The sequence below is a fragment of the Falco rusticolus genome, chromosome 5 (genome assembly GCF_015220075.1).
Source record: "Falco rusticolus isolate bFalRus1 chromosome 5, bFalRus1.pri, whole genome shotgun sequence".
In the NCBI taxonomy this organism is placed as follows: Eukaryota; Metazoa; Chordata; class Aves; order Falconiformes; family Falconidae; genus Falco; species Falco rusticolus.
This window is the reverse complement of record NC_051191.1, coordinates 89,209,695-89,231,451: the sequence shown is the minus strand read 5'-3', so window position 1 is coordinate 89,231,451 and position 21,757 is coordinate 89,209,695. Positions and strand designations below refer to the sequence as shown.

General features: G+C 48.8%; 1 protein-coding gene across 1 annotated transcript; it reads left to right on the top strand.

Annotated features, from left to right (window-relative positions):
* The first annotated feature begins 1,705 nt into the window (after positions 1-1,705).
* Positions 1,706-20,728, top strand: LRRC58 (leucine rich repeat containing 58). The gene is made up of 5 exons (XM_037389794.1): positions 1,706-1,864; positions 3,154-3,584; positions 13,183-13,311; positions 14,635-14,912; positions 16,387-20,728. The coding sequence occupies exons 1-5, from the start codon at positions 1,706-1,708 to the stop codon at positions 16,593-16,595; spliced, it is 1,206 nt and encodes a 401-aa protein (XP_037245691.1). The 3' UTR covers positions 16,596-20,728.
* Positions 20,729-21,757: the final 1,029 nt, after the last annotated feature.

Genomic DNA, 21,757 nt, shown 5'->3' with positions numbered 1-21,757 from the left:
GCATCAGGGGAGCCTCAGCTGGCGTGCCTTCTGGTTTGGGCAGTGCCTTTCATGGAACGGGTGGATCAGGTGGGAAGACCCCAGAGGCAAGTAAAAATAATAACTAAAGGTCTTGAAAATGTGACTTACAAGGACAGACCAGAAGCCTTAGGCACAGTTAAGGAGGAAGGCTCTGAATGGTTGTCTTCAGGTGGAGACTGCTACCAAGATGAACATACCCATCTCACTGTGCTGGATGGAATGCTAGCTTCAGTTGTGGCAGTCAAGGCAGGTCTAGGTGAGACATCAAGGAATGCTTCTGAATGCCCAGGTTAGCAAAGAACTGGAAGACGCTTCCTTGATATTTCAAAGATTTCCTCCCTGTATGGATTTTAAGAAAAGACTACAATAACAACTATCGGGACCAGACCAAGTACAGCTGACCCTACCCTAAGGTGGGAGAACAGGCTGGTGACCCTCCTGATGTCCCTTCTGTTTCTGATATGACCTTACCATAGGTCTGGACAAGGCTGAATAGCCAGGGTCACCTTTGCTGAACTGAATGATGAAACGGCCTTCAATGGTGTCATATAACAGAAGCATAATTTCTTACCATTCATGTCCCCCGTAACTGTATTGGACTTAGCAACTTCTGCTACTGTGAGTTCTTCTAAGGAACTGACAGTCCGACAGAAGAGAAGGCTGCCTTGCTTTGTTTCACTTGGTGTGTTCATTCCAAAGCTGTTTAAAAAAAACCAACACAAACATTGCCTCTTAACACGTTACTTTTCACACCAAATGGCCCCTTTAGGGTGTACCAGCTGCTGCTGATGCAGCCTTAGCTGTGGCGTTCCCTGCCCGTTCACTGCTCAACTGCAGAATGCATCTGCTTTATTACTTTAATTTCTAGTGCTAGACTTTCCAAGGATTTTATAAGAAAGGAAGTGTCATCCACGAATTTAGCTAGATGGCACAACAAATACTTTGCCTGGTGCATCATGGGTGCTTACTGAAGCAAAATGATGTTGGGGTGGGAGAGAGGAAAAGCCAAGTCTGTTGCCCACTGCTAGCAGAGGCCTGACAAAAACTCCAACCTATCTGTTTATGGAGGGAAGCACATCTGAATATTAGAAAGTTGCTGCACTATAGCTACGCACACTTGACTGCTTCACAGTTCTGCAGCACTGTTAAGCTTCAAACTGAGAAACAGGCTATTTAAGTGGTTGATCAAGACTCCGAACTGCATTTTTAAGGTCTTCATTAATTTTAATTCTGAAGATGGGAGCAAACTGATCTATAATAAGACTCAGCTCCTGAAAAATACTGAACCAGTTCATAGGAGACAACTTTGGGAGAACGCAGACTTAAAGCACTGCAGAAGACAAGAGCAAAATCGAGGTGACCTTACTCCTGTGCTTTCATAAACCCTTCCACAAACTGTCCTGATCCAGCTGAAACAGCACAACCTTTACAGAGTGGGCAAAATTATATTGAAAAAATATGTTTATATATTGCACCTGTAAATCCGTATAAACTTATAAAACAAATTAAACAAGTCCAATGGCAGGTGACCTGTTCATGCCCACCCACTCTAGCATACCCCTGCTCGAAGGCTGAACGCAGCCCTGACAACTCCTGCTCTCAGGAATGGGAGGCAGCACTTCAAAATATTTGTAGTGGTAAAATCCCAAGTTCATAGGAGCACCAAAGGAAGGACAAGTGGACCATGGGTTTCATCCATAATATTCTGGACGCCTTTGAACTCAGCATTGTTACTGCTTCACGTGTTGTTTTTAAACTCTTGTCTGATGCAAACCAACCGTGGGTTGTTTGTGTTTCTTCCACTCTGACAGAGACTTTTGTGTCTACGAAGTACTTTAAGCAGGTGGGCAATTGCCGCCCCCTTCTTTTTGGTTCCTCTACATATCACGAGTGTTTAAGCCCACACTTTGTCAGGTCAAAAGTTCCCTTGGGCTGTGAATCTTCTCATTGTCATCACGCGCTGCTGCTGCTGCTTCTTCCAATGGGTGATTACTGATTACACCGCTGTTAACCTGTGTCCAAAGGGCGATGAATTGAAATCACAAATCTTGAGTTGCCTGTTCGTGTGTGGGTACACCCAGGGTCAGCTCCACATCGAGCTGTAACCTGCACCAGGCCTCTCCACCTGACAGACTTGGGTGTAGCAGATTAACTCCCACCAATGCCCTGGTGTGGGATTAAAACTGTCTTTTCACATCCAGGCAAGGAGATACACCCAGGTACTTCTGGGGGGCACCTCTGCTGGGCTCCTCCAGCAGCAGGTCCGCAGGGACTGAAGCAGACACACCGTGGCCACAAGGCCAGGATGTCACAGGCCGGGTGACCACAGGCCGGGACGCCACAGGCCGGGACGCCACAGGCCGGGCTCCGCCACCAGCAGCTGCCACAAAGGCCTTGTGCCATACAGGGGACTGCCGGTGCCTTTCCCTCGGGGCCTGAGGGTGACTGAAAAGGCGAGGAGGAAGGCTGTGGTTTTAATTTTTCAGTCAGAAAGAGTCAAGAGCTTTAGTATCCGGCTCCAGTGAGCCTGGCATAAGAGCCTGTGAAGGGAGCAGGTGCCATTTCCAAGCCCCCCGCGGGCACCCAGCGGTTCTCCAGCAGCCCGGCTGAGCCAGGCCCGCCGGCAGCGCGCTGTAACGGTAGCCCGGAGGCCGAGTACCGGTCCCACGGGGTCACTAACCGGCCGCCGGGGGTGCCGGCCAAGCCTGCACATCTCCACTGACGCGGCCGCCGGCCGCCCCGCCTCCGCACCTTCCTCGCATGCGCGTTCCGGGGCCGCGACGAGGCTCCCTCTCTTCCTGCCGCCCGCCCGCGGGCGCCCCGCAACCTGCATAAAGATCTCTCACCCCTCTGCAGCCGCGGGGGCCGCTCTCTCCTCAGCGAGCGGCGCGCCCGGGATCGAGCATAGCACCGTAGGGCCGCGGGGTGGGTGAGGGCGGCGGCGGAGCTATTCAGATTCCGGGGTGGGGCGGGGCGGGGCGAGGCGTGGGAGACCCCGGGGTGACGCAGGGGCGGCGGCGGCGCGCGGGGACGGCGGGCGGTGCGGGCGGGATGGCGGCGGCGGGCGGCGCGGCCCCGCAGCCGGAGCCGGAGCCGGAGCTGGAGCTGGAGCGGCGCGGCCCGGCGGCGGAGGGCGAGGAGGAGGCGGCCGAGGCGGAGCTGGCGGCCGAGCTGGCGGCGCGGCGCAGCGCGGAGGCGCGGCGGCTGGTGCTGTCGCCGCGGCGGCTGTCGGGCCCGCTGCCCGCCGGGCTGTCGCAGTGGTTCCCGGCGCTGGAGGTGCTGGACGTGAGCGGGACGGGGCTGGCGGAGCTGGGCGCCGAGCTGCTGGCCCTGCCGCGTCTCCACACGCTCCTGGCCAAGAACAACCGGCTGGGCGGGCCCGGCTCGCTGCCCAAGGGGCTGGGGCAGGCCCCGCTCGGCCGCTCCCTCCGCGTCCTCAACCTCAGCGGGAACCGCTTCGCAGAGGTGCCGCCCGCCCTGCTGGGGCTCCGCGGGCTGCAGAGCCTCAGCCTCGGCGGCAACCGCCTCCACGGCATCCCGCCCGACATCCAGGAGCTCCGCAGGTGAGGGCAGGGCGCCGGGCGGGACGGGCCTCCCGCGCCCCCGGGGCCGGGCCTGGGCCGTTGCCCGGCGGGGGTGGGGGGTGAGGGAAGCCCCGCGGCTGCCAGGTAAACCCAACCGGATTTTCTGGCCACCGCCGGCAGCACGCCTTGCACCTCGCTCCCACTCGGGGAGTGAGTTTTGCCCAGCCTCAGCTGTCTCCAGGCACTGCAGCCGCTAACGTGGCTCTTCCCCTTGGCCAGGCGCAGTTGCCAACCACTGGAGCCGCTGGCCGGGCAGACAGTGGGCACAATGGGCGGCTTGCTTGGGATTTCCCAGTCCGCCGGCTGCCTTGGTGAGGGGAGGCTCCTCAGAACGATGGCACGGTTGGTAGGAGCATTGACGCACAGCAGGCACCCCATGGCTCTGCTCTAATGCAGATCTCTAGGCGAGAGCAAAATAAAACCCCCGGTCTCTTGCAGCTGGTGGCTGTGCGGTGGGCTGCACGGGGAAACAGAGATCTGGCTGTGGCTCGTGCAGACAATAGGGCCTTTCTGATACAGCTCCAGTCTCATCTGGGTGCTTGCTGGCATTGGGGGGGGTGGGGGTGGGGGGTGTTGTGTTTCTCTCCACCCCTCTGGCTCATGTAGATCCGGCAGATCAGCTGACAGGCCTTCTGAAGCGTTGATCCCTGGGCCGCGCTCGGATGCGGTGGTACGTGTGGCTCCGGGGCTGGGCCAAACAACCGCAGGCCCATGGCATGGAAACCCATGGCTGAATCACGGCAGTTCCTACCAACTGTTCCCACCCCACCGATGCTTGGTAGGACTGGGTATTGACTGCCCACGTTGACCTGGGGTAGGTACATCTGAGGCCTGGCCTCCTCCTGGGCAAGCTGGAGGCCGTGTTCCGACTTGTGTGTTACGTGCAGGCACTTTGGTGAGTCCTGCTGGTTTCTCATGCCGCAGACTAGCCCCTGCATGGCTCTGTGCTAAGGCTTTGGGTCTGAACTCTCTTTGCTCCAGCTCTTTGCCAAAGGACTCACCTGAGGCAGCCTCTTACGCAAATTCCAGCAACCTTGACCCTAAATAGCTGGATTTGCCCTGATGGCTCAGCAGAGCTGCATCCAGTGGAAGCACTGGATGTTGTGTGTGGGATGCTGTCTCCCACGGCCTGAGGTAGGCAGGTTGTGCCAGAGCTGCTTGAGTGCTGGTAGGGTATGGTTTTGTCTGCTGTAATGTAAATACAGTTGGGTATGTGACTTTTGCCCAGGTGCACCTCTTGAGGATTTGGAGCAATTGTGGGTTAAGTGAAGTTAGAGAGATGCTATGAGGCATTTTGAGTGGTAGAGAATGCCCATGTCCTTGGCAGAGTTGGGATGCGTCCTGCGTTGGGGCTGTCAGGGGAAGGAGGAACCTCAGTTTTCTCTCTGTTCAGTAGCCGTCGCTTCAGGGATAATGAGGGAAATGAGGACAGCGGCACCAACTTCAAAGGAGAGGAGGCCGATGGAGGAGGACAGTTGTGTGGGAGATGATGCATGTTGCCTCTGTGGCATGCCTGGTAGCATCCAGGATGTGGTTGGGATCTGGTTGTTGCTGCCACCTCTGAGGCAGAGGCTCCCTGCTGCTGCTTACACGCTGTCATCTGTGGTTGTGATTATTTTTTTTTCCTTTTTTCCCCAAGAAAACAAACCTCAGCCCTGCTTTTTGTTACACTGCTGACCTCAGGAAGATAATCAGGCTGCATAGCACTGCACATGATGCCCCAGTGGGCTATGCTCCGTGCTGTACCCCTGTCAAATTCCTGGTGCATGGTTATTCTGCTTTGTTCCTCTGGCCTGTCCTGAAGAAGGGCTTCGGTTTGTCCTGTCCTGCAGCTTTTCTTGGGCTGGTCATGCTTGAACCCCAGAATTCTGAGAAGGTGAATGGGGACAAGACTATTGAACTGTCTGGTTATCATTACAAAGTGATGTGTCAGGTAGAAAAACGAGACTAGACCCAGCTTGTGTCTGCTGCCCGCGTAATTACTGCTAACTCATTGAACTTCTGCTAATGTGTCACCATAATATAATTGAACTTTAGCTCAAGATAGCGAATTGGTGCTCCACCAGGATTGTCAACTTCTTTACCACTGTGCCATCAGTGACCCTTCTGTATCCGGGACTGCTCAAGTAACCAAAGGAAGTGGCACACTTGCTTGCCAGAGCTGGGAGAAAACAATGCTTTATAATCTAATGTTCCTTCAGAGGGAATCCTGAATCTACTCAGTGGGAGCCAGATAACCAGTGACCCAACACACTTGCCAAAAAGATAGTGAATGTGTAGAGAAACTGTTGCTAGATCCTCCTCTCGCCTGCCAGCAAGAGGGGTGTCTGCAGTGTGAGTGTGCGTGGTGTTGAAGTGGGTAAAACGAGCCTGAGTGAGGACAGAGCAGAGCCAGCTGCTGTGGCAGGGCAACACGGAGACCTCCCCATTCGCTTCTGCACTCTGGGCTGGGAGGCGGCATCTGGTGTAGGTGTTGGGGCTTCTGTTAACCTCGCAGCTCGAGCCGCAAGGGTCCATCTCGCTGTTGCTGGCAAGCCAAGACTCTGAGCCTTTTTCCAGATGCAACCTCCCATGAAAAACATTTTTTTCATGTTGTATGATCTCTGAGGCCACAGAGGAATGAATGCAAGCAGCACTTTGATAGGACACGTTCCTCCTGCTGGTACTTGAGCTCCTGAGGCCAGCAGTGCTCTTCTTCCTGTGACCCTGGCAGCTTCCCATTTCCTCCAGTCACTGATTATAGAGCAAAGCAGAGCTGCAGAGATCTAGAAATACTACTTATGTTTCCAGGGAACGTCTGAGCTCTCGTGAAACTTTTAAAAAATTCTTGATAACTAAGCAGTTAAGTCTTTCCTCTGCACCCTGTAGTTTCCTGTTGTAGTTTCTGAAGGGGTAGCATGTTGGTTTTAGCGAAGGCCAGGTAACTCCTGCAGCAGGTAAGGAACCTGCATGGTGAAGCTGAAGGACTAGAAAGCTGATGGGTCTGATATGCCAAAGGAGAAGGAACACGCTGGCAGCTACAGAGGCAAAGGCCCTGAAATGAGACACGTGTGCCGTGCGGTGTTACTCACATGAAGATAATAAATCTTCAACTTCTCAGAAATCTGGGGTCAGACGTTCTGTGCAAAAACTTTTCCCTAGCATGTTCCTGGTGATCTGGCAAGCTAATAAAAAGCAATTAAAAACCACAACCGGTCCTGCTGCTGTCTTGTCTTACTCCTTCCAGCTTCGGCCATCTGCCCCATCCTTGCCCACACAAATCTTTGTGTGCAGTGCAGGATCCTGCGGGGAAAGTGAGTGCCTTTTGCCTGATTATCAGTTACCTCCTAGGCTGTTGTAGAAGTACCACCCATAGATAGATGTCCTGCTGCTTCAGACTTCTTCGCACTGCTTCATCGGTGGATGATCATGATTGCTCTGGTGATGGCAGCAGGATGATGCTGATCATAGCATGCTGGCACCAAGGATCAATAGCCTTTGATTCATGTTTTCCATTAGGAAAATGCAACTCTCTTTCCTTCCAGTTCCACCATAGGTGTCTGTGGTGACCAGCAACAGCCTCATGTTTCTGAGAAAGGTAAGTGTGGGCCCTGCTGAAGGCTTTTGTTAAGTTATGTTGAGGCTGTGCCAGCTCCTTCGGTAAGCCCGCCGCCCCCGGTTCAGGCAGCTAGCAGTGTCAGCACAGTGCAAGACCTCAATTGCAGCGTTGGCTGTTGCTGTGAATGTCGAGTAGGAAATGCACCAGGTAGGTGAGAGCAGCTCTCTTTGCATTGCTTTCCTGTTTGGTACCAGATAAAAGATGAGCTTAGCGTAGGTAGACCGAAGTGTCATCTTTTCTGTAGTTCTCCCTCCGACACTGACCTTGCTGAGTTTTTGGCGTGAGATGTTATAGGCAGCCTCTCTCTCTCAGACTCAATTCACAGCCCCCAGCAGCTCCTGAACTGTGATCTGCGTAGGCATCCCACCGCTGCGCTGGCTGGGTCTGTCCTTCCTCTGCTGATCCAGCTGGGGATGTGCTGAGGGACAATGTGTGTTATGGCTGGTGAGCTGGAAATGCGGTTGTCTACTTGTCCCCGTTCTGGACGAAATCTGTTTGGCAAGTCTGGTAAAACACAGCTCTGATGCTTACTGTCCAACTGTGGCTTTTGACTTAAGGGTGTGTGGATTGCCCTCGTCAGCGTGCACGCCTGCAAGTGTCCCATAAAGAGAAAAATTCTCAAGAGCTTAGTGAAATGAAGTTAATACCTTGAATCTCCAGACGTGAATTTCAGGTTTAGTCTGACTCTTCCAGTGAATACTCTCATGCTCAGTAGAGCACCAGGAGCAGGTGGAAAGAGCTTGGAAAAGAGCCAGGCTCTTCCCAGGTGTCTGCCGTGCATGCTTCTTTCCTTCTTGCTTGGATCCCTCTAGTAAAGCCCAGTTGTGCAAGGGCTGGGATCAAAGGCCTCAAACGCCTAACTGGATTCATCCAAGTTTTGTGTAGAGGCTTAGGTGCCATGAAAACCAGAGTATTTGCTTTTATTTGTGGGTAGTATTAAGCGTGTTAGACAAGCATATGCTTAAGAAGGGCTGTTACAGTGTGGGAAAAACGGCAAGGGAAGCTTTGATAAAGATACAGCATTAGGAAATCTGCTTGCTGCCTCCCTTTTTCTTCCCCTCTTCAAACGTTTTGCAAATAGTTTTCAGACAACTGTTTGATCTTAAATTTGCGTGTCAGCAAAGGCTATGCAGTTCTCTCAGGAATTAACAAATTGCAGAACAGGGTTAACAGGAGTGTACTGTGGGCTGCTTTTAAATTCCTGCCTTGCATGAGCCTCAAAACTGCCCTGGAAATTTCTTGCTAAAAAGTTTATCTTAAAAAGACCTGGAGCTATTTCAGGCTCTGTTGTTTCTTTTTAGATTACCTATTTAGATGCATCTGTTTGATGTCAGCTGTTAAATTTTACCCAAAGAAGCATCTGTGGGGAAAGAGGGTGGATTTAAAATTTGAGTATCTTCCATGCCAGGAGACATTCTCCCCTTGAAACACGACTATGAAAGCGTGGTAATTGATAGGGTATAAAAAAATACCTGGAGTGTGTAGAGTGGGCTCTTATTTACTGGGTGTTTTGGGGCTTTTTGATTTGTTTTGTGGTATACGATGACCTGGAAACCTTAAGGACATACTCAAGCAGAAATGTACGGTCTCTTGGCACGTTAAACTTTGCTGCCGCAACCTGAATCGATTCATGTTCGGGCATTTCCCCACTCTAACAGGATTTTCACTGCCACCCTGCAACCCGGTGGTGTGAAATCCCCTGCCAGAGAGGAGTGACACACGAGGGGCTTGTGTTGTGGTTTAACCCCAGCCAGTAGCTAAACATCACGCAGCTGCTTGATCATTCCCTCCGTGGGATGGGGGAGAGAATTGGGGAGGGGGGAGTAAAATCAGTGAGTTGAGATAAAGACAGTTACTAGGGCAGAAAAGGAAGGGGAAATAATACTAAATGATAAAAGGATTAGCATATACAAAACAAGTGATGCATAATGCAGTTACTCACCCGCTGACCGATGCCCAGCCGGTTCCCAAGCAGCAGCCTCTGAGCAGCTTCCCCCCCCAGCCCCCTCCCCAGTTTATATACTGAGCATGATGTCCTATGGTATGGAATATCCCTTTGGTCTGGTTGGGTCAGCTGTCCTGGCTGTGTCCCCTCCCAGCTTCTTGTGCCACTCCAGCCTGCTTACTTGCTGGTAGGGTGGTGCGTGAGAAGCTGAGAAGTCCTTCATCTAGTGTAAACCCTGCTTAGCAACGTTACCAACATTACTCTTATCCTAAAGCCAAAACATGGTGCTATACCAGCTGCTAGGAAGAAAATTAACTGTCCCGGCCGAAGCCAGGACAACCTGGCGTGCTGGCTGCTCCTTGGCACAGCTCGTCCTGGCTGTGCGGAGCGAGGGACCTGCTGGCTGTGAGGCTGAAAGGGCCTCGGGCTTTTTATTAGTGCATTTGTAAACATTGCTAAAAAACAGGAGAGAAAGTGTCGCCCCCCATTAGTTGCTCTGTCAAATGGAGGTTTTTTTTCAATTTTTCTGAAGACGGGTTTTGCTAGTGTTTGTCGCCCCTTGATACTTGTTCAGCCAGAGCCTGTGTGGCAGGTTGGAAGCACGTAATTTATTCTACCTTCAAAAATAGGAACCGAGCTTACATTTGTTTGAGGCTGGCTGATCTTTCTTTTTTTTCCAAGTTCCTGGACTGACTTTTGAAAGTACAGAAAAATTCCAGCTCTCCCTCTGTGTACACAGTGATGCATGAGACCTTAGCCGGCTTGTCCAAACGACTACACAGATTAATGATTGTCAGAAAAACTGGGTCTTGGTGTGAAAGGTTAGTTAGAAGTATTGGCTGAGCTCCGTCCCGTCTCTACTGTGGTCCTCCGGTGAAAAAACGGTAACCGTGGTGGATTGCCTTGTTGCAGGCTCTTTCGTGAGGAGGGCAGAGCTCAGCGCTCTCTTGCTCGTACTGAGCAGCAAACTGCCCTGCGAGTAGGACATGTGGAGAGCCAGCGTTGCCGTGGCCTCTGCGTATGCGCTGGGTATGGCACAGGATCAGGCTGGGAGCAGATGAGCTGGGAACAGACTGTGGCCCCGGTGGTGTGGTTGGCGCTCCTCGCAAAAGGGTTGCATCCCGTGGAAGTCCTTGCCTGTGTCGTGATTCGCTTCGCTCAAGCAATTCTTGACACTTCAATTTGATGCAGAAATGACTGGTGTTATTTTTTTCCATCTCGCTCAGCCAACACTAGGATCTAGCAAATTATATTTTGGGGACAGGAGTTACACATCTCTTTTGCCTACTGAGCCGTGTTTCAGTGGAAGCTGTAAGAACAACTTTAAAATAAGTTTCTTTATAGTTTCAAAACCTCCTCCCTGTGCTTTTTTAAATAAATTTACCGTCTAGCTCATATCTTAAATTGATGTTGGAAATTCTGAATTTGCTGTACTAGACTGGGCCCAGGGACTTGTTAGTCTGCTGACCTCAAAAAAGTGTTTCAGAAGACCAGTAAAAAGAAAAGAATTTTTAAGAAACCCTTTGCTGCCAGTGAAGGAGTTCCCTTATTTAGTGGAGTTTTTTTTTAGTTAGAAGCAGTTTGTTGTGTGTTGTGTGGAGCTTTACGTCCTAGCTAGTATAACTGAGTGTTCTTATTACTCAGACTTTGCAAAGAATGGATTTGAAAGCTGTGAGTAGTTTGTAGGCAGTGCTTTTGCCTGCTTAGTTTGCACAGTAAACTTACACATTTCGGGCCTCGCAATGACTCTCAGAAATATTTTTTACTATGTATTTTGCACCCGTCTTCTCCTCCTCCTGGTAGTATATGTTTTTATACAATGTGGCTTTACAGACATGATTGTCTTCAGACACAGAGGATGAAGAGTTAATTATTCATTTCTCCTAGGAAGTGGAAACTTGTACACATCTAAACCTTGTTTAAACATTGAAATCCACGTTACTAGAATTCCCTTGCCCAACAGTTTTCAGTGTGGGCTCCAGCAATGGCATGGAGTTAAAATACGCCTAGGAATTGTGTGGTCAGCAGTTAAGTCCCTAATGAGAGCCGAGCAGCCTAAATCCACCTTGGGAGACAATGGAAGCTGAAGGAGGAATTTTGGTTAAAACTTGGGGCTTTGTGAGGGGATCAAAATTTAATTAAAAATAATCCCCCTTGATGCGGTCTCTGCGCAGCAGCCTTCCTCCTACCCCTGCTCCTCACCTACAGGTTCTCTGCATAGAAGAGGCTACTGTGAGCAGTGGGGTAGTGGTGGTTTTCCCTGTGTACTTTCTTGAGTGTTCAGAGTAACCTTCCCGTGGCTGTCCCACTTGATCTCTCAACTGAAGCAAGGGTAGTTCCTTCCTTTCATATAGTCAAATTCAGTTAATTTGTGCCCACTTTGTGAGATTTCAGTTGTTTGGCTTGCCTCTGATGTACTCCAGAAAGGCAGGCGACTCCGGGGGAAGTGAAGTCTGCGAGTGTTGTGTTGTGGGGTCTGTTGTTCTGTTCCGTGCTGTTGGGCAGATGGACCTTTGTGCTGTGTTAGTGGCCCCCGTAGCCCAATTAGGTGCTGTCGTTGGATCTTTGAGGTTCAAGTTTCTTGCAGGAACTGAATGAATTAGTCTCTTTCTACTGGTCTTCCGCTCCGTCCCAGGGGAAGCCTCAGGGAGGAGCTACTCCGGTGCTCCACACGTGCTGGGGAACAGTTTTAGGGTTCAGACCTGCCTCTGGATTGACCACAGTGTCCCTTGGGTTGTTTGGTCCTGTGTTTCTTTGCCGGTTGTACCCAATACCTTTCCCAGTTGCTGGAGTGGGATGAAGGTATCTTCCATTCCAAGGAGGTTATAAGCTGTTCTCAAAGCAAGGCTGACGGAGCCTGGGTGACTTCTCTTTCCCTGAGCTGCGGGGAATGCTGGGTGGATTGCAGGGGGACACGGCTGGAGCCGGGCAGCTAACCTGAGCGCGTGCTGGCGATCTTGAACCAGCACGGGCAGACAGGACCATGGGATCCACCCCATCGTCAGGCATGGGAAAAAGCATCGGGACCGTGATTAGCAGTGGTGTCTCTTCCCAGCCAGAAGTACCCAAACTGAACTTGCCTTTGCTCCTCTTCCAGGCGACATCTGAGAATGGGGGGTGGAGGGGGGGGGGGGGGGAACATCTGACTCTTTGAAATAGGGACTCAAAAGCTATTATGTTGAAGAAAAGTGCTTGCCAATTTTTTTCCTAGGAGGGCAGAGATGCAGCAAATACCGGCTATTCCACCTGGCCGAAGGGATCTGGTGCCTCTCTTTGTTGCTGTCTCCCATCCACGGAAGTTCCACAGGACATCCAGTGATTTTTGATACTATATTTTTTTTCTCCCCATTTTATTTAGGCCCAAACTGCAGTTAAGCCCAGCCAGTGCTTTTGGTAGCTTTGGGCTCCTTGACTTCAGTATAGTGAAATCAACGTGTCTGAGAAACTGTGTGATGTACTTGTGTGGCTCGGGTGCGCTCTGCACTGTTGCAGCTGTGGTGGTGTCAGCATGTGAACTGTATCAAAGCAGGACTGGCAGCCTCTGACTTCTGCTGAAAGGTTGCAGTTAGACACCGAGGAGTCAAGTGATACCATAAAGAGCGACTAGCACTTGTGCAGGGCCAGGATTTTCAGGGAGAGCCACTGCTGTCTTGCTTTGCCCCTCCTGAAGCTGAGAACCCCCACTGGCTGCAGCAGGGCTGCAGACCCTTGTGTACAGGCTGCTTTTGCTTGGAAATACCAGCAGGAGCTTTGTATGCAGGGTTGGTGTAGGAATATGTAGTGGTCTGGCACCTGCCGGCAGATAGAATGGTGACTGCAGGAGGCTGGAGGTAAATCTCAACATTATCTGTTGTGAAACAGCAGCTCTGTTGTAATTTTGATGTGCAACTCAGCTTCACGCCCCCCAGCAAATTATCTCATACATAGTATTCTGTAAGTTTTCTTTAAAAAATGCAGGAGATGAGAAGACCTACTGTTAAATGAAACTGGAAACAACCTTAATGAAATAATGTGTTTTCTCTTCTCTTTTTCAGTTTAGAGTTTCTCTACCTTGGAGGGAATTTCATTACTTCAATTCCACCTGAACTAGCAAACCTACCTTCTCTAAGCTATCTAGTTCTGTGTGACAACAAGATCCAGAGCATTCCACCGCAGCTGGCACAGTGAGTATTTACTGTCATCAGCCACCAGCCGTAATTAACCCTTTGAGCTTTTCCTTCTGCATGTGTGGATGAGAGCACCTGGGAGGACGTATCTGTCCTTCGGTTTGTTGGTGTAACTAGACTTGAACAAGAAGATCCTTAGCATGGTGCACTGCAGGCAGACCATGAATATATAATATGAAAATCTCAATCAAAGACTCACAGAAAAAAAATATCACTGAGTGTACACTTTAAGGTGAATTCATAGATTTGTACAGAAAGCCCTGGGAAGTACTTGGGCAACTCTGAAAAGATAAACTGCCGTGCTATTGCATTCTTGGTGATGGATGCTTGGTCAGTTTTGTCTTTCACCCAAAGCCTTTCTGCGTGTGGTTTTGTGTTGTACCATCCCCTGTGTTCGCTTGGCACTTCTTACTCTGGGATGTCAGAATGTTTTAGTGTTTGTAAAATCCCTCAGCAGAGCCCTAGAGGCTAAGTTACTGCTTCATCTGTTTCATAAGGAGGGGAAAAAAGGACGTGCCCAACTCTGGAGGGGCTGGCTAAGATGGCAGGTGAAGAATTCAGTATGTAGCTGTAACCCAAAAAGCAACTGACTGAATGACAGCATGGAGGTTTCAGAGTTGGAATTGGATGGTGTAGTGGTTTTGTTCTTGATGTACGATGTCCAATTGTCCTGTAACTTGTACTGGCTAGAGAGCATCCCTGGATGCTGTGCTGGAGCATTGCTTTGTGCTTCCTGATGGAGAACACCTCCTCCAAAAGCCAAAAACCTGCTTATCACGTGTTCCGGTGCTAGCCTGGCCTGACCTTGCTTAACATTGGAGATCTGGTAATATCGCAGCGTAAGGCGATGCAGCCGCAAGCAACGAAAACACAGGGTTTTCCAGAGCCGGTTGCCTACCGGCGCTCATCTTTAATGCATGAGCAAAATCAGGTGACTTTCATTCAAAGTACTGCGTGGAACCACTCTTGATGCATGCACTGGGTACAAGGAAGCCTTATCTCCCCCGAAAGCACGCAGGTTTTGTACTGTTGTTCTGTGTACCCTTTTTTGGGGGGTGGGAGTGGGAATACTGAGGGGGACAGCAGCATATTTAAGACTGTGTTTCTTGAACAGGTATTCTGGAGCTGCGCCAAGTTTTCTAGGGCATTGTGTGTGCTAGAGTAACAGCAGCTTTTTTAGCACAAAGTTATGCTTTTAAAAGAAGAAATGCCAAAGAAAAAGAAATTGGTGGGAGAGGGGAGAGTAACCAGGTGTGCGTAATGCAGTTGTGGAATGATTTTGCTTGCACATCTTGACTGAGTTTCCATCTCCGTTTGCAGGCTGCATTCCCTGCGCTCCCTTAGCCTGCACAATAACCTGCTGACTTACCTTCCTCGAGAGATCCTTAACCTGGTTCACCTGGAAGAGCTTAGCTTGCGTGGGAACCCCTTGGTGGTTCGGTTTGTCCGTGACCTGACCTACAATCCCCCAAGCCTTCTGGAACTGGCTGGACGCACAATTAAAACTCGCAGTGTTCCCTACGCTCCCAGCGATCTCCCGGAGAATCTGGTCCGGTATCTGAGCTTGGCCAGCAACTGTCCCAACCCTAAATGCGGGGGTAAGTTCACCTTCGCTGCCCTGCTTCCTGCTTTCACCTGCTGGGTTTTCTTCCCTCTGACTGGCCGTGGCTTTAGTAGCTCAGTCGGGTTAGGTGTGGTGTTGCACCCAAATTAGAGTTGTATTTCATCAGCTCCGGGCCACCTGCAAACTTGTCCTTAGGGACCCGTGTTCACTTGGGAGCGATACTCAGCACTGTAGTGCTGGTTTACTGTGTTTGCATGGGAAGGTAAGACGGTGTTTCCGTCGGAGCCTTCGCAGCTCATCCCAGCACTCCTCTCCGCCTTTGTGGTCTGAAGTTTCCAATCCATTTGCCCTGAAATAGCTCAGACTGAGCAATGGACAGAACTTTTGCAAGCTCTCTTGCTGAACAGCAAGCTTCATTTCTGGGTGGAAAAGAGGAGAGAGACTGTAGTGTGTGGCAGTTACCAAGAGTAATTTGTTTAGCTCTTGCTTGGGACTAACAACATGTAGTTCCTGGAAGGAGAGGACTTCATAGAAAAGCCTAGAATGCTTGGGCCTAATTTGGCTTAATGTTTAATCTTTATCCAGAGTAAATGATCTGCTCATTTAGCCTTCAGAAGATTAAGGAAAAAAAATCGTTAATTAGTATCTACCCTGCAGTCATAATGCAGGCTGTTATCTTATCTCCTCACAGGACAATATCAAAGCATGCTCCATAAGCTAAGACGGAAGGGCTGGAACTTGTGTTGTAAGGGAGAGAAATGTTTCCTTTTTTAGAGTTTTGCACAGCTTGGCTAACAGTGGATTGGGTTTGCTCTTTCTCGCTTTTCCTTATGAGCTAGCACGGTACTGCGGTGTTGCTCTAGCGCTGCAGGAGAAAAGTTTACTCCAGACCAGCTAGGACTTAAAACACTGCTGGAAACTTCTGAAAATGTCAGTGTCTAAAATCACTTGCTGTGACGGGAAGAGAACGTAATTGTGTGTTACAGCAACGCTGTTGCCATGGAAAGTGGCATCCAAGCTCAGCATGGTGACTTCGCTCAAGCAGAAGAAAAGTAGAGCTATGAAGGTCTACTTGTGAACCTGTTTTTGCTAGCTGGTAGAAGAGGTTTTACAAGTTTGAAAATAGAGTGGATGAATTAATTTGACATTTAACAAGTTTGCAAATTCCCAGCCTGGGTGAGATTTCTTTCAAATGGTTAGAAAAAAATTGCTGAATTCTTTGGAAGTAGCTGCCCTGTGTCTTTTCACGCAGAATGTGCCATTCTGAATCGCCTCCCAGATACAGTTTTACAGTTTGGGTTTTTTCTTAATAAGAAAAGAAAATCCACATTTCCACAGGTGTCCCGGTCCCTCCTTTTCCTCCAGCATCCCTTGTGCTTCTGCGTCTGGTGTGGTGTCAACTAAATCCTAATTCGAGGCGTTTGCGCCAGCAGCCACAACCTTGCAGGATTTATGGCTTCCTCCGCGTGGGGTCTCACGTGTTGTTCCCGTTGCCTCTGCCCTTACAGGTGTCTACTTTGACAGCTGCGTCAGACAAATCAAGTTCGTTGACTTCTGCGGGAAGTATCGCCTGCCTCTGATGCACTACCTGTGCTCCCCGGAGTGCTCCTCTCCCTGCAGCTCTGCCTCCCAGAGCTCTACTTCCCAGAGCGAGTCCGACTCTGAGGACGAAGCCAGCGTCGCTGCGCGCAGGATGCAGAAAGTCCTTCTGGGATAAGAGGGAGCGGGAGGGGAAGACGGGAAGGAAAACATGTTTGAAAAGCAATAATGGAAAAACGAAGCCCGAGCCTCTGGCCTGAAGGGCTCACGAGAAACTCTTCTCAAGTCGATGTAAGGGGCAGAACATCTTAGCCAGCCTAGACCTGCTGGGCGCAGCTGCTTAGGGAACTAACTCGGTGGCATGCTGCCTTTAGGGTGCCTGGGGTTGTTAGAAACATCTCCTGTCTGGGAGACACCCCCTCTCCCTCCTGTGCGCTGGGGAGGGGGATTTGTTCTCACTGGCGGATTGAGAAGAATTTTCATACGTGACACTTCGCTGGATTTCAGTCCTCCTGCAGCGCAAAGGAGACTGTCCAGCTCTCTTAACACTGTGGTAGATCAGAAACAGGCTAATGATGCCATGTGAGTACGTACGGACCCCAATGTTTTATATAGCGTTTTGATTTTTTGCTGTCTCCTTTGATTTCAGTTACAGATTTTACACCCATCCACTACAAAATTATTTTTTTTTTCTGTTCAGGAGGAGATTTTTTCCAAACTCTGGCTACTCTTCCTTCGCCTAGAGGTGTAGTGTGTCTGTGCTGTCACAGATGTTACAGCCGTGGTAGAACCGAGCCACCTTTTTTTCTTCCTTGTTATACCAAGCTGCTCTTAGTGTTTCCTCCTAACTGTATTTGTTATTTTTCCTCCCTCTGCCTCTTCCCATCACACCTGGAGTGTTGCTGTCTTTATGGTGCCTTCAGAAAACAGACAAGTTGTTCTGTTGAGACTCAGTATTACTCCAGACTTGTGGCTGTACACGCCTGCGCAAGGGTCCAGATGTGATGCTCTGCGTCATGGTTTTGAGTCTCAGTTTACTGGAGCAAATTTGCTTTTTTATCTGTGAATTGCAGGAAGGGTCTTGACTGACATTGCTTGTTTCTGAACAGCCATGTCCCCCGGCTGCCGCCAGCCCTGCTGTGCTTGGCGCAGAATTACTTTCCATCTTTAGGGTCATCTGCTTGAAGCTGGCAGCAGCTTAATGAATTGGAAGTATGGAGAGAAGTGCTGGGGTGAATGTTTTGTTTGTTGGTGTTTTTTCTTTTTCGTAACTTGAGAGTTAAAGCCGGTAGGGAGGCTAAGGTGCGTTGTCTGAGTGTCTTGCACAAGGTGGTTTTGAAACCTCTTCCTTATTTATTTGTTTGCATTTGCTCTAGTTACAATAGCTTTGTCAGTCTGTTGGGTTGCCGAAATAACACATTCAGTTATCTTAAACTGTGTTTAGAGGAAAGCTGCAGAAACCAGCTCCGAATTTTGAAGTATTAAGAAATAGCTTATAAAGGTTAGCATTATAAAATGACATATATCTGTAAATGTACTTTAAGGGGCTGTTGTGTTTGGCTCAGCGAGAGCTGCCCCTTTATCAATATTTCATGGCAGACAGTCCTTTTGATGCAGTTTCAGATAAAGCAAATCCAACTGTGCCTTTGAATGCATGAGCAGGAGCAAATACATTGGGTTAAGAAGCTAAAGGAACGAGAAAAACTTTTCTTAACCCACTTTGGCCCTACAAGGGAAATTAAAAGCCTGTGCTCTGCTCCGGCATTCAGAAAACACAGGTACCTATTTGAATGTCTTATGGCAGCTCTGTGTTAATGGTCCTGTTTAATTACATTTGACACTTTATATATTAAAGCACTTTGATAATTCTACTCATTGTAACTAGCTTTAGTGATTATTTTTGTTAGTAGTAGTAGACTACAATGTTTCCTTTCATGTGACCTGAAGAACGAGGTCTGTGAAACTTTGCACATTCCAGTCTGTCATGGTGCGCAGGTTGATCTTCTTGCCTTGCATCTCCTTGACAGCACTGCTCATTCCCCAGTTTCCTTTGGAGAGAACTGGAATTTGAAAGAAATTATCTGTTTGTAAAATAGCACCCTGTCCGTTATTAATCATTGCAACTTAGTACAAAGATTTCCCACATGCACAGATCTGCAGGGACCTAAATTGCACGTGCTCTGTGCCTTTCCAAATAACTTTTTTTATAGTCTATTTTTAAGACACAGTAAGGTATATGTGCAAAGCAACTGGATGTCACTTTAGCAGATCCCGTGAGGTTTGCTTGGGAAGAACAACCTATAGATTTTGTGAGAAACCTGCATGCTGTTGGGTAAACTGGGATCAGAGGGTGGCCTGTACTTTGTTCTTCATCTCCTCTCTCAGATGATGCTTCCTGCCCCAAGTGAATATTGTCATACCAGCGCTGGAGGACAGTAAACTGATTGCAGAGCCCCGATTTCCAGCGAGCTGCTGATGTAACATTAGCGACTGTGTGATCTAGAACTTGGCTCTTCTGCCAGGGGAAGTGAGCCACACCAGCTGAGATCTCAAGATCTTCTGAGCTCAGGGCCATGAGGTACCACCTCCTCCGTCCCTCTCTTTAGCAGCAGCTCTCTGGAGGTCATGTGTTGGTTTTTTTTACACTTCACAAAGTTAGATTTCACCACAGTTCCTGTTGGCACACCAGCACTTCTGTGTGTGACGGGTTAGGACCGGTGGTGGCTGCTTCTAATCTGGCTTGATCCTTAACTGTATTTTCTTTCCTAACTGAACAGGCATCCCATTTCTGCCCTTATTCTCAGAGGGCTAACAGGCTAACCTTTTTTCACAGCTTCTTCACTGTAGCCAGGTCAAAACTTGACAGCTTACGCGGTTGATATCTCTACGCATTTTTAGACTTGATAAAACATCTCTTAAATATATATATATTCCCAAATGTAGCTACCAAGTTTTCTTTTTGCTGCTGGGCTTTAAAGTGCAATTCAAGTAAGTCAGGATGTAAAACAATCAAGGACTTGTAAGAAAAACCAATCAATGGTTGATTGGTTGGTTGGGGTTGGGGTTTTTTTTCCCCTCTGAGATGTATTTGAGAGGACCAGGGATGCAGGTTTGTCCTGTAGTGCCTAACGTACTGAGCCCCTGAGAGTCAGCTTGTTCAGCAATTGTTAGCCCCCAAAGACTGGAAAATGTACTGGGCAATATTATAGGTAAGACACAACTTGAAAATACACGGCTAGGTGGTAGGGATTAGTTCCTACCACCCCCTTCTCAGGGGCCCTGAGAAGCAGACGGTGGGTTTGCCAGCATTACGGCTCTCTTTGTCAGCTTTAAATAGTGGGTTTCAGTTCCTACAGATGCATCTGGGAGTGAAGCCTTCAGTCAGTGTTTTGGTATCAGTCCCCTTGTTGCTACAGCAGCCCAGCACGTCTGGCTTTTGAAACTGTTCTTGAGCTGAGACACAAGTGTGTGAAGCAGAGTTGCTCATTCCTTCCTCCCCGCAGGGCCGGGGCGCTGCCCGCATTCATCCCCTGCCCCGCCGCCGCTGCCGGGGGGCTGCGGGGCTGGCTGCATGCAGGTGCTCAGGGGTCACCTTAGAAAGAAGCAAAATATCAATGTGACTGGAAGCAACTGACACAGTTGCCAATTCTTTTATGTTTCTCTTTCTTTAATAGGAGGTGAGACTTGAGGAAGTCAGTAATGAATATTTAAACATACTCTGAAGTGGCCAGATGCAGTTTTTCATGGGCTTCTGTCCTGGTCATTTTAAGTCTTTGAAACCTTGTGTTGAATTATAATGGGAGTGGGGGGGAGGGAGGGGAGAACCAGCTCCTTTTTGTTCCTTACTCTTGTTGGCAATAATGAATGGAAGGAATTTAATCCAATGAAAGTAATGAAACTTAATCCCTGCGATGTGTCTTTGTTACCCAGTTCAAAGAACATTTTAATGCATCTTATTCACACTATGCCCTCCCTCCCCAACTGAAGGTACTTCAAATAGACTACTTCAGAATGCACACTAATGCAGCAATAACTCTGTCTTGGAAACCTCTCTATTGATTATTTCATTTGCCTGCCTGACTAGAGGATTGATCTTTTACTGACCTGAACGTTAAGGCTAGAAAGGATTCTCATCCAGCCCTTTGGGTGAATTTTTATCATGAGCATTTGTTTTAGGCCGTCTTAAAGTGCCTTATGTTTTTAAAAGTGTATTTTACTAGAAATGTATAAATGTAGAATATCTTTTAACAGTATTTCATTATGAGCTGTAAAACAAATCGCAAACACTAAACCAAAAATGTTATTTCTACAGTTGTCTGTCCATTATTTGCTGATGTCTCGATTCCGCTGTTGCCGCGGGCAGAACCCTGGCAGAATTATAAACGTTAAAAACGGGGTTAGACGTGGTCAGGGAGTAGATGGGAGGTGACCTGTGCTGGGAGTGGGCAAGACTTCCAAAGGGAATGCTGGAGCTCTTGGCTTTTGGGGCCCACTTGTGACAGACCAGCGTGTGTTACACACCCGACCCATTTACTTCTGCTGTAGCGTTGCAGAAATCTGCTCCGTGGTTTAAAGGCAGGAGTAACTCACAAGCAAGATAAATATACGAACAGGAGAAAAACGGTGTCGTGGTAGTTTTCCAGCAATACGAAACAACACTTCTAAACTTCTTGAATTGTTTCCCTCTTAATACACTAAACCTGTAAATGAGTTTTTGAATGTTAATTTTCTGATCATGTTAACTGGCTAATGTGTTCCCATTTCTTGTGTAATCCCATGTTTCCTCCTACATCCTGAGGAGTTTTTGTGATCTATTGCCAAAATGTTTTGGATCCTGCCGTGCAATTAGCAGTTGTCAGTGCAGAAATGTGGTGTGTTTGAAAATAGGACGGTGGGAAACAAGAATTGGTTGATATAAACTTCAGCAGGAACTATTTCAGAAACTGTTCTACTTCATTTGTAATGAAAAACCTCTCAAATATGCAGCAGCCCCATTTCAAATAACAAAATACTGAGGAATGCAGTGACCTTGCCTGTAATAACCAGGCTGAGAATATTCTTGCCTCTTTTTGTTAACTAATGTAAGATACCCTTTTCTGGGCCTTTTTAGTACCTTTCTTATATTTGGAAACTGGAAGTGCTTGTTCAAAGGAGCTTCAGGTGGTCTCCACTCCAACCTCTTCATTTAAGCAGGACTGTTGCCAGCACGAGTCCAGGTCGCTGTGGGTTTTTCAAGCTGAGTCTTAGAAACTTCCAGGGACGAAGAGCCCACCACCTCTCTGCCTCTGGTGCTGTAATCTCCTCCTAGTGCAGAAGTCTCTCCAAATGTCCAACATCTTC